Source organism: Desmodus rotundus, chromosome 4 (genome assembly GCF_022682495.2).
Source record: "Desmodus rotundus isolate HL8 chromosome 4, HLdesRot8A.1, whole genome shotgun sequence".
NCBI lineage: Eukaryota > Metazoa > Chordata > Mammalia > Chiroptera > Phyllostomidae > Desmodus > Desmodus rotundus.
The window spans coordinates 80,458,719-80,472,128 of NC_071390.1; the positions used below are offsets into that span (position 1 = coordinate 80,458,719).

At 38.8% G+C, this 13,410-nt stretch overlaps 1 protein-coding gene across 1 annotated transcript in view; it reads left to right on the forward strand.

The window, feature by feature from the left end:
* CDS1 (CDP-diacylglycerol synthase 1) overlaps positions 1–13,410 on the forward strand; it is a 67,935-nt gene that overhangs the window by 22,342 nt on the left and 32,183 nt on the right. The window contains exons 3-5 of the mRNA XM_053922946.2: positions 2,281–2,377; positions 9,050–9,147; positions 11,486–11,625. Coding sequence (XP_053778921.1) covers positions 2,281–2,377; positions 9,050–9,147; positions 11,486–11,625 — 335 coding nt within the window. The remainder of the gene's footprint in view (positions 1–2,280; positions 2,378–9,049; positions 9,148–11,485; positions 11,626–13,410) is intronic.

A 13,410-nucleotide genomic window follows, 5' to 3' on the forward strand; every position in this document is an offset into this window, starting at 1 on the left:
TCTCTTGAAAGATGACTTTTGGTTACTATATCAGTGGATACATATGTTATGTTTAAGTATGTGTTTAATTTTGTAGTAGGTATTCTTGGGGAATTTGGGGAGTCAGTTATATTAAAAGAAATATGGGGAGGAAGTCTTTGATCTTATTGGGGGAAGGGAATTTTTCTCAGAGGGGAAATATCCACATAAAAGACAACCAGACACAATATGTTCCTCTAGGATCCCCGTTTTAAGTTATTATGGAATTTTTGGGTGATATGAAGAGAGTAGGTGCCCTGTTTAAAATCTCTGGTTCTCAGTGGCTACCATCCTCTGAAGGTCAAAGCCAGGCATCTAAGAGAGGGAGACATGGACATTGGCAACACCTACCTAGGGGCTGATTTCTAACATGCAGGTCCTTTTGACTAGAAGAGGTTCTCGATAATCCTGAGTCTGAGGATCAGTTAATAAAGAAGGGCTAAGACATGTCTGGATTTTGTGCAGGCAGGTCAGGATTAGTATCAGGGGGACTGGCTTATGGTCCTTTATTTATATTTACCTCTGATCAGCTCTGTGACCTAGCCCAGTTTCCTAATCAATTCATTAATCCATAGAGGGTTATATCTATAAAACTAAATAGAACCTTTCAGCTGGAGAATTTTTGACTCTACATTCATTTCAGTTCAGCCCCAAAGCTTACAGTCTGTGACAAATTTATGAGTCTACATAGTTCGTTAAACAATAGAGGTAAATAAAGTTGGGTAAGTGTAATTTGACCACCTCTTGAAAAATCTTGGAAGCCAGATAAAAGAGTTTAGACTTAATGTTGGCATTTTAGATCTTGAGTGCAGAAATGACATGATAAAAGGGATATCTAAAAAGTATCTGGATTATGTTGATATTTGATAAACAGATGAAATTGGCAAATATTTATTTCATGGGAAGGAGAATAAAAGCCTTGCTTAAATATTGTGCATTTATGTTATATTAAAAAAGTTGAATCCAGATCTCTTGTAACTAATTTAAATGCTATCATTAGAATTAATAGAAATCAGAAAAGTCTTAAAGAAAAAAACTTTATTGTGAGTGTAATATAAAATGAATTCAGAATGAATAGAAGCAGAGGGGCAGCAATTTTACATTGAGAAATCATCATCCATATAGAGGTGTTATTAGAATCATTTAAAATGTTTCATGCAGCAGCTGCTGGTGACATTTTTCATGACATGGCCTTGTAAAGAGTGACAGTATTTGTAAGGTACACTGGGGATTGACATGAGAGGCTCTTGAGGCCAGTGGGGAAGCAGCTGGGCACCGCAGGCCCTGCCCAGGGATTGCGGAAGATCTGTTCTCAGCTGGCCAGGAACTAGTTGGGTGTACCAACAGGGTTGCTCTGCTCTAAGGAACAATAAAGGACCCAAGGATAAACCTAATCAACAAAAGAAACAAGCAAGCAAAATATAACCAGGGACATTGAAATTAAGAACTGACAGTGATCACAGGGGAGGTGGGAGGGGACAATGGGGGGAAAAGGGGGAAGGGTTGTCAGGAACATGTATACAGGACGCATGGACGAAGCCAAAGGGGGATAGAATTGAGGGTAGGAGGTGGGAATGGCTGTGGTAGGGGGGAGTGGTGAGGGGAAAATGGAGACAACTGTACTTGAACAACAATAAAAAAAGAAGAAAAAACTTTTCTACTGCTGTCTCTAGTCAAGGAAAGCAGGCAGCACACTGAGCAATAGAAGGAAGTGACTTTCAATCTGGTCTTGTCCTCTGGGGCTGACCTCTTTGTGCCTTCTTCATTTCACAGAAATTGCTCTGTTCTCCAGTTTCAGTTCTGTATCAGCCTTTCTTCACTTTTTCTCATCGGAAGGTCATGCTCTCTGTCTGTACCTCCTTAAAATCATCTGGTACCCCAAGTGATTGGCCATCTTTGTAGAGGGCTTTTGTACCCTGCTTTTTCTTCCCTTCCGAATGAGCGTGGCAGGATACGTGTCCACACTGACCACCTCTCTGCCTAGCCTCGTGAGTCATCCTCATTCACAACAAACAAATATCAGGGTTTGTTTTCTTTGACTAACATAATTTTTACATGTAATTTAGCTCTCAGTGAGTGAACAAATGCTTTTTTGTTGGTTGGGTTTTGTTGTTTTGTTTTGTTTTGTTTTATAAAGTGAAGTAAGGGTCTTAAAGTATAATTGGGAAAATCCTTAGGTCTAGCAACTTGATACTGAAACCACAGACAAAAAAATACTGTAAGAACACATTAAGTGCTGACTTTATAAACATTTCTTTGCAGGTGGAAAAACTGGTGGATTCGTGGCATTCTTACTCTAACTATGATTTCATTGTTTTTCCTGATCATCTATATGGGATCTTTTATGCTGATGCTTCTTGTAAGTGTTTTACATTTCCCTAAGTATCTCTTGCTTTGTTTTCCAGCATTGATGTTGAAGTAATTTGAGCATGTCATGAAAAAGAAGGTAGTTTAAGACTTGGTAACAGCAAATTTAGTTCCTTTAAGCATCTTCTAGTTCATGAAATGAACTGGGCTAATTCTGACTGTTTGCAAAATGTCCATTGAATGTGTTCATTCAGCAGAGATCGAGTTGATGTCTCTTTGCCAGACATTGTACCAAGCATGAGATTAACACTTACATGGCTTCAACATATGTGACTATTAGCTAGGTCCCTAACTTCAAGGAACTCAATCAAATGGCAGAGGCATACAACCAACCATACAAATCAATAGGATAGTAAATAAATGAGGTAAGTCTCATGATAGAACTTGTTGGGAGAGCACAAGAAAAAGTGCCTTAAAACAGCCTGAGACAGAGATGAAGGAAGACTTTCAGAAGAGATGATGCCAAAGCTAAGTGCTCAAGGAGGGACTGGACAGGGGAAGGCCATCCAAGGTGGGGCATCCTGGGCAAGGCAGCAGGGGAATGAGAGCACATGGTCTGTTTGGGGACCTGCCAGTTGTACAGGTGGAGGGCATCTAGGGATGAACCACAGAGGCAAACAGAGGCTATTGTGGCAGTTGGGGATTTTGTCGTATATGGGAAGCCCAACTAGTCATAAAGCCAAACAAGTATTTCAAGCTTTTAATTCATTCATTTTGCAGTTGCTTCTAGGATGCCTGCTATGTGCCAGGCATTGTGCTTGTTCCGGGGTGTGGTACAGTGGTGCTGAGAAAAACGCAGCTGTCTGTGCCGTTCTGGAGCTCATTATCTGCATTATAAACAATTGATCAGACATATAATTACAAACTTCTTTGAGTATTTAATTTTAAAAAATAGGATTCTGTGAGAGCAAAGGGTGAGCTGGGAGACTTCTCAGAGACATGTGCTGAGCATGTGCGCTGTGGTCTGAAGACAGACAGCATGGTGACAGAGGGAGCTTGGGGGAAGGAGTGTCACAGCGGAGGACTCCTGTGTGTAAAAGCCTTGATATCTGAAGCAGCATGAAGCATCTGAAACCCAAAGTGTTACGAGTGGAAGGAGAAATGCATCTGTTCAATAGATTCATTACTGGGTGCTCAGTGTGTTTAGTGGTGAGCAGTGAGAGCCTGCTCTCAGGAATAAGCAGAGTGTATCCCTTCTTTATTATTTCTTTTTCCTCATCCCATCTCCATTAGTTTAGCCTCCTCTTATGTACTCGCCTTCCTGTTCGCTGGCTGCTCTTGCACGCATGGAAGTCTATTTACCTATTTCACCTGGCTTCCCCGCTCCCCCACCATGCTCAGTCCTATTCAGAGCACTAAGCTGTGGGCAGTATGATATGGTTTTCCTTTTTGTCTATGAAAGAATATGTTTTGAACTGAAAATAGACATGATTAGAAAAAAAATTCTATCAAACCCTGAAACCACTTAAAGTAGCTCTTCTAAGCACCCTAGAGCCCTTTCACTTTTCTTTTTGTCCTCTCATTAACTTTGTACTTCCTTGGGGATATCAAGTTCACAAAAATGAATGAGAAATTTCTTTGTGTTCTTTTAATTTGATGACATCTTGAAGAGTTGTGGTTTTTTTTTTTTTTAAACAAAGAAAAGTGAATAATGGATAGGGCTGAGTTAATGTGAGGGCAGAAGATGCTGAGACTGAAAGTCAGGTAGGTGGCGTGAGCACTGTGCAGGCATGACGGAAGAGAAGGGCCCCAGCTCCCAGTCTTCTCAGTCTGAACCCACTGAGGGCTGTGCCAGATGACTACCACTGGCCCAGACGTGGGCATTTAAAGAGTGAGTGTGTGCAAAGCATACCTCAGTGCTGTGTGACTGAGTGGTGGAGCCCAGGGAAGAAGGGGTTGGATGATGGCAGGCAGCTCATAAGGCTTTGTGTATGAAGGGACCTTTGAATGGACCTTGAGGCTCTGTCAGGGTGGAGTGAGTGCCTGCTGTGAGCAAAGGTCTTAACAGCGAGGTGTGTCAGGAAAAGGCAGATGATGCCCTTTTCCTAGAGCATAGGGCCTTTGAACCTGGAAGAATAATTAGGCATCAGATTCTGGAGGACCTTGCAATGCTATGTGAAGAAACTTAGGATTTAATTGTAAAGTATTGAGGAGCCATTGAAAATATTGTGGCTTATTTGAATTTTGATTCTCCTTTAAAAGATAATTTCGATCAAGACATCACAAAACACCCACACCCTTGATACCCTGACTCAGACTGATTTGGTGGGCTCCCTGTGAATGAGTGACATTGTCTTCCAACTAAACTATCTGGTGTGGTAACTAGGGCCAGAATTTGTAGATAGAGGCTAATTTTTAACTACTCTTTTATGACAAAATTCAAAACACCTTTAAAGACATCCCTGAATGTTTGGATTCTGATTTTTCAAAAGAGAATCATAAGCATACCTAAAGCACTTGGGCTTTTTTTGTTCATTTTTTTCTACTATGAAAGGAAAATACTACTTTATTACAAGCTATTTCTTTGAACTTAATCAGAGAAGAATATAAGAATATTAACTTAATCAGAGAAGAATGTGAGTATTAAGGAATATATAAGCAGATTAAGGATTTGAACTGTTATTGCTGTGATTGAGGTTTATTGCATACGCATGCACACATGTGTGCACACACCTATGCCTGTGCACATACGTGTGCTGTATTTGTGATGTTAAGGCAGTGTGGTTGCATATACACACAGACACATATGCTGTGGGTACGCAGTTAATACAACTTTTCTGTGTTTTAAAGTCTTATTTACATTCATATCCCTAACTAGGTCATTTATATTTTGAGTCATATACATTATATCTAGCTTGCATTTGCTTAGTAGTATCAGCACTTAAAAATGAATAATTCAAGACAATCTTATTAAAAACTTACCTCTAGGAAATGATAGCTACTGTTTTAAGATAGAACTCATACTCATGTTCCTTCAAGTGAGCTTTTTGCCTTCAGCCGTCTATTTACAGAACTTTGATTGCTGCATTCACAGCTTGGAATCACACTTTCTAAATGATGGAGTTGTTAAAGCATATTTTGATTTAAAGCAGATGTGCAGATAGAGAAGATATTGTAGGAGTCCCTCCCCCACACCTTCTTGGAAATTCCTATAGTAATTATTTTAATATAAATTATATAAATTATTTTTTAATAGTATATTTAAATTTCCCCCATTGTACTAGTAGAAAATTATATTAAACTTACTTTGGAAAGTAGATCATTTTTAAAAATCACCACAGCCCAATCATTAACCACCAAAACCCAATTAATACTGCCACTTAATATGCCTCTTTTAATCCTTCTTTCTTTTGTGTTTTAGAAACCATGGTTGTAATCATAATATGACTAAAATTTTGTATCCTGCTTTGTAAACTATGTGTCTTATCAAATATTTTGTGTTACTCTACAGTGTTTACAGCCATCAGCTTTAGTACATTAATCTACTCAATGGAAGGGAGACCTCATATAAGTTATTTAAACCATTGTGTTATTTTTAGACATTCAGGTTATGTTCTGGTGTTTCTTTATTGTGACTAACACTGTCCTAAACATATTAGAATGTAAAGCTTTTTCATATACAGTATAATTTTCTTTGAATAGATTCCTCCCAAAGTGACAATAGGCACTTTTTAAAAAGATTTTATTTATTTTATTTTTAGACAGAAGGGAAGGGAGGGAGAAAGAGAAGGAAAGAAACTTCAATGTGTGGTTGCCTTTCCTGCAACCCAGGCATGTGCCCTGACTGGGACTCGAACCAGTGACCCTTTGGTTCGGAGGCCAGTGCTCAATCCACTGAGCTACACCAGCCAGGGCTGAAAATAGGCACTTTTATTTGGATAACTTTCAGGTACCATTGTTCAGACTCAACATATGCAGACCTGAACTTCTATTCCAACCCCAGCCATTCTGCATAAATCTACTTACCAAGCCTTTCCTAGTGTTGTTCTGTGTTCCTTTCTCTCCTTTAGGTCCCCAATTTCCTCAACCACCAAAGCCTGTTAGTTCTACCTCCTCAATGTCTCTTATTCCTGTACTCCACCCTACTGCCACTGTTCCAGTAAGATGTTTGTCCATATTCCTCTGGATGCTGGGGTCTTGCCTCTCCAGTCAGTTCTTTCACTTCCGTGGTTCCCATACACTCATGTCTAATCATGTCCTTTCACAATCAGCCCAAACTCTTTTGTGCTACTTCCTATGAATCTGTGACCAGGTTTGTCTCTCTCTGCTTCTTACCCAACCTTAGTGTGCCAGCAACTCTAAACCACACGCCTCATCCTCTCCTACAAACAGAACTCTGATCCTCCCCCTTTGCCCCAACTGGGGCCCATCCCTACCCTCTTCCACAGTTTTTTGTTTGCCTGTGCTTATTTATACCCATGTGCCTGTATAGTTGTACAGGCACGTGTCCTCCCTGACAGACAATGCCTCTCTGAGAATAGATATCCTATATTAGTTCTCTGAACCATCAGTAACTAGCAGAATAGGCACCTACATAATAATTGTTGTTTTTAAGCCTCTTAACACATTAACTGGGCCAACAGAGTTCTACCAACATGCACTGCTACCAGTATTGATGGCATGGAGTATCAGTTTCTGTGTATTCACCCAGCCCTGGAAGACATACGTATATTTAAGGATTGTAACTCTAGTGTTTGAGTCCTGTTTTCTGTTTTTCTAGCAGTTCTGTATCAATTCTACTTGTAATCTATAATTGACAATCATAAATATATGTATGTGCTATTAAAAATACTTTTTTCTCCTCTCAGTAAAATACCATAAATAGAGCTAATGGTTTTTGAGCAAATGTATTCATAGAAATTCCATCAGTGCGTTTGATGTTTTAATAGTCCTTGGTTCTATAAATAGCCTGGCTTTGCTATTTTATCTTAACATCTCAAGTTGTCTGTGATTATTTTTGTTTAAAAATGATTTTAAATGTGATTTACATTTAAATGATTTACATTTAAAAATGTATGTACAAAGTTTATTTGAAGGACAGTATTTAAATTTCCTCTTGTCTACGGCCGTACCACCCTGAATGCACCCGATCTCGTCTAAATTTCCTCTTGTCTTTATAACACATTTATGGCTTTTTCCTAAAAGAACTATTTATACTAGTTTGGTGTAATAATTTCTTATCATGTAGCTGTTGGGACACAATTACTTTTTTATGTGTGTGATTGAACATGTAGTAGGTATAGTGGGGGAAAATATTCTGAGCGGTAGGTTTGGGGACACTAAGTTGTGGAGATCATATAAGAAATCCCAAAGTATGTCCTTGGGCAGAGTTTGGTAAGCTTGCTTTGTAAAGGACCAGAGAGTAATATTTTAGGCTTTAAGAAACTATATATGAGAAAGACAAAAAAAAAGCTACATACATCTTTGTCACATAATCTTTGATTTTTTGGTTAGTTTAAAATTTTTTTTTAATTTTTAAAAAGACTTTATTTATTTATTTTTAGAGAGAGGGAAAGGGAGGGAGAAAGAAAGGGAGAGAAATATTGGTGTGTGGTTGCCTCTCCTGCACCCCCTACTGGGGACCTGGCCCACAACCCAGGCATGTGCCCTGACTGGGAATCGAACTGGCAACCCTTTTGTTCACAGGCCAGCACTCAATGCACTGAGCCACACCATCCAGGGCTTGTTTGTTTGTTTTTAACTCTTAAAAAATATAAAACCCATTCTTAGCTCCAGGACTATTCAAAAAGCTCTTTGGCCCACTCTTAGAAGTTTAAAAGAGTAAGTCTACTATATTCACAAAGATTTAATCTTAGTTCACAAGAATAAGTCTTCCACTTACCATTTATTCTGAGTCTTGGAATTGATTTAAGCCAAGCGTTGTGTATGCTGCTACATCCTCAGGACTGCCTTCACCTGGATTGGTGGATGCAGCAGTTTGAAGGATTACTACCATCAAAAAAAGGGACTCATATATATAAACTGATTTATTAGGTGTGTATATATAAAACTGTGCAAACAGAATGGCATAAACGTGATTGATTGGCCAAAGTGGCTGCAAATGTACAAAGCTGCTCATAATTTGCCAAGGTAGCAATGCTTGGTGATCAGAGATGTGTGTGGCTGGCTATGGGAGAGTCAGCACAGCTGGGAGAGTGAAACGACCATGCCAGGCCCCTGGATGACTGGGTAAGTGTGTCAGCCATTTTTCCCGAGAGTACCTCTATCCTTGGCAAGTATTCCAGGGTGTATGGTTCAACATGAATATAATCAAGCAAACTTTCACATATGATTATTTTCCTCGGGTAACTCAAGAAACAAAATGGACAAAAAGATTGTCCATCTTGAGATGGACAACCTTAAGAAACAAAGTTGTAATGAGTGATAAAGCCTAGTTACCTGTGACCAACCAGATGATACCCCTCAACCTTGAAACCACCCCACAGGTCTGGCCCCAGGAAGGATCTCTCAATAAAACTTGTATTGCTGACCCCTGTGGGGCATCACTTGAGTTTAAGGACGTTGAATATTGAATTTCTGCTACGGACATTTAGAATAATCAAAAGTGGATAAGCTAAAATACATACAACAAGCTACCTACTAAACAATTAAGCACAAATGTAAGCTTTGCGGAATGCATGTCAGTGCTTTCTCTTGTCTTCAGGTTCTAGGCATTCAAGTGAAGTGCTTCCATGAAATTATCACTATCGGTTACAGAGTCTATCATTCTTATGACCTACCGTGGTTTAGAACACTAAGCTGGTAAGTAGTTTAAAACTTTCAGATAAGAAATCTGACTCTTTCCTAAAGTTTATGAGTGGCATTCTGACCAGACAGTGTTCATGTAGTTGACCTTATAGATTGATGTTGGAGAAAGATAAATTTAAAAATGCAACTGAATTTTGAAAAGCAGAAAATCACCAACTCTCCATTCCAACACAACTATTTTTGTGTTGTGTTTCACTTTTTATAGAGATAGCTAATTTATATTGAATATATACACCGTTTCTGTCTGGTAAAAAAAAAAAATCCCCTTATATTGGACACATTTTATATCCTTTGTAATTAAAATTTTAGCAAAAAATTAATTTTGTAAAATGTTACAATTGTGTGATATTTTGCTTCCCTCCCTCTGTTGACATGAAACCCACACACAAAATTAGATATCTCTACAAAGAATGAAAGATGAGATATAAAAATAATTGTTTTTATTTTTATCCTCATCCTAGGACATGCTTACTGGTTTTAGAGAGGGGTCAAGGGAGGGATAGAGAGAGGGAGAGAAACATCGATGTGAGAGAGAAACATCTATTGGTTGCCTCTCACACAACCCCAACAACACCCTAGGCACGTGCCCTGACTAGGAATCGAACCAGCAACTCTTAGGTTTGCGGGATGGCACCCAAGCTACTGTGCCACTGGCCAAGGCAGTGTTTTTGTTTATTTTTTGAACGATCAGTGGTTTATTCAAGTGGAGGAAATCCAGGCTGAATGTTTGGACTTCCTCCTCCTGCAATCTGGCCCACCCTCTCCACAGCCCTAGAAGGCCCAGGGTGGGAGAGGGGAGCGGTAGAAGGAGTGATGACCCCACCTCTGTTGCTCTGGTTCGCTCTCCTCTCCAGGCCCTTGGCCCCATGACATTCGACATGAAGGTAGGTGGAGGAGAGGAGGGCTCTGATGGGGGCAGTGCAGAGGCGCCCTTGTAAGCAGTGCTGGCTGATTACCCACCCATGAAATATTGTGTGTGCACAAATGCATGTAAAAAATTAGTAGAATAAAATACCTAATGGCTTTAATATTTAAAGTTTTATATCTTTTACAAAACTTTCAGCGAAAATCCTTAGTTATCAAGACCTTTACAAGGAAACATGATAATATGACAGTTCGTGATTAACCTAATTAGCCCTACCTTTGAATATAGTTCCTTGATTAGTATCAGCCAGAGGGCCAGTGTTTTTTAAAGCAAATGTATCACCTTTAGGGTTCAGAATAGTCAAAAATCATTTCTTGACTTTTGGTAATAGCTGATATTTATGAGTGGCAAAGTATATGGGAAATGTTAGGTAGATTAAGTAGTTGGAGAATAATTAAGTGTGAAACCATTCAGGACTGATTGTAAATGTAGGAAAAAATGGGTAGGTCAGGATAGGCTCCAGTGACTGTAGAAGGCTTCATGGAGAAGATGAGGGAGACACTGTCACTTGAAGTAAAAGCAAGTTTTTGATAGAGGAATGTTCTGGTTGGGGGAGCAGCATTCATCACACTCGAGGCGTGGGACTGAGGAGGCATGTGCCCCACTTGGTGAGACATTCCTGGTCCTTCTGAGCAGAAGGTATTTATTAGGGAATAGATGGCAAGAAGTTGTATTTGGTGGGCTAGAGCAGGCCCGGATACCCTTACCGAGGAGTCGGAGATAGTTTCCAATGTGGGAGAATAGAAAAACGGTAGCACAGCTGATACAAATAAAAATACTTACTCTTTCCTTTGAGAACAGTGGGATCTGATTCCAGCCATGACATCAGAGGGAAGCCATCCCTTTCCTCTTCTGCTCTCCTGGCTACCTAGGACTCTGCCCTTCAAAGGATACACACCGAGGAACTCTAACGCCAAGCCCGTATTTCTCAGCCTTTTTTGATGGCTCACACGTGCTCCCATTAGCAAAATCTTGTGGGTTCAACCTTTCCCTGGGGGAAAAGATAAGCCAGAACTTGGAGGAGGGAGTCCATCTGGAGCACTAAGGAGAGGAGAAAGATGTCAAAATGTGCAGGGCAGGTGGGAATTTGGCTTAGGATCTCTACTATAAAAAGGCATTAGAGGAGTGAGTAAAAAGAGAGTGAGAGAAAATATTTTCTATATTGTTTCTTAATTATCTGTCTCTGGCATTAGATTTTGAGCTAAATAAAGGTGTGAACCATATTCAGTAAACTGTTGTTGACAGATAATTTTTAAATTAAGTGAAAAGCATTTGGTGGAATATACCTTGAACCTGTCTTCTGAATTTGGTTTTGATCTTTGTATTATCATCAAAGTGTATAGTTTTATGGTATTTGAGGGGAAAAAAGCATCAAATATAAAAAAGTTCACTGTTTTTAAATTATAGGTACTTTCTACTTTGTGTAAACTACTTTTTCTATGGAGAGACTGTAGCTGATTATTTTGCTACATTTGTTCAAAGAGAAGAGCAACTTCAGTTCCTCATTCGCTACCATAGATTCATATCATTTGCCCTCTATCTGGCAGGTAAGTTAAGGAAAATATTCTGTATTGATAATGTAGCTAATATATTTTACATGTTTATTTTTATTTGTTATTTAAATTCATAACATCCTATATTTGTTATATTTTAATCCAGTTTTTTTTTATTTTCCCATGTAAAAAGCTATTCCTTTCTATTAAAGTCTTAAATAGCAATTATCTGCAATGATGGTTTTGAAAAATATGTGTTTAATAGTCATCCCATATATCTGAAAATTTTCTTAGCAAATTGTAGTAAAGAAACTTTTACAAATATGTAGATTGATACAACCAGGTATAATTTACAAAGAAACTTTCATGTTTATATTGCTTTATTTGTTCCTAGGTAATAGGGTTTTCATATAGAATTAGTTAGGGTACTTGGTTTTCCTGACATGATTTATTATATATTCACAATATGTATATTTATATATAATTGTTTATAGTATGCTATGCCACATGTTTTTTTAAATGATTTTTAGATTAAGAATAAGATACTTAGGATAAAGTTGGAATTATAGATTTAAAGTTTCCCCATCATATAAAAATGTTTTAGAAATTGATTTAGATGTGTACTTTTTAAAAGTTGGATTTGCATCATTGAACAAGTGCCTAAAATATCACTTTCTATATAGCATGTGTGATTAAATTTTCGTTCTTTTACAACATTTTGTTTTTCTAGAACTTAATAACTGATTCACCTTTTCTCCACATTTGTAAATTTTTGTGTAGCAGTCCTTAATTTTTCTACTGGGTCTGTCTCATGTCTGTTGGTAGCTTTTTCAAATGTGCACACAAACCAGATAGGGTATCAGTTCCCTCTATTTCCTAGACACCTCTGCTCTCGAGACCTCTGTGGTCCTGTTCCTATTTGAACTGGGTGCTTGTAGCCTACTGCTCACATGCCGTCATGATTTGGCCTCCTCATTTCTTCTGTCCTGTGCCTTCCAATTTCTGGGTTTACACCCTCATTTTGTTGTAAGCATGGCCTCCAATAGTTTACTATGAAATGTGATTAGAAGGTAAATGTAAAAATACATTTATTCTACTCACAATTGACTGCTATAGCTAGAGCTCCTCTTATTATTAGTAGATTTTTTTTTCCAAATTTATTTTTAGTTTTAGAAAGAAGGGAAGGGAGGGAAAAAGAGGGGGAGAGAAACATCAATGTGCCAGAGATTCACCAATCAGTTGCCCCTCGCATGCCCTCAACTGGGGCCCCAGTCTGCGACCCAGGCATGTGCCCTGACCAGGAATTGAACTGGCAGCCTTTGGGTTCACAGGCTAGTGCTCAACACACTGAGCCACCCCAGCCAGGGATATTAGCAGATTTTTACTTAATACACTAGCTTAGAAGCCCAGGCCTCACCCTTGCCTTCCACAGAGCCTTTTCTGCTCAGTTTTCTCTAGAAAATACTACTAGCTGTCCCTGATTTCTTAGGTCGGCTAAAAGTTATGCAATCTCTTTTCCAGCTTCCAAATTCTGCAGCTATTTCTCCTCTGTTTTCCATGACATTTCTTCAGTTCTCTTTGCTATGTGGGTTTTTTCCTTATTGTTTTCTTGCTCTGTGGGTTTTTGCCTTAATTTTTTTTAAATGTTATTTTAGTGGGCTACCAGGACAGAATAGAAATCAATGCATGAGGTCAAGCTGCCATTTTAAGACAGAAATCCTATCTAGTTTTATATTTTTTTCCTGTGGCTTTACACAACAACCTACTATTTCCTTGGATGGTCCTGGGTGTTGACTGGGCTTCAGTGGGCAGTTCCAACCGAAGGCCTTCCCTGTGGTG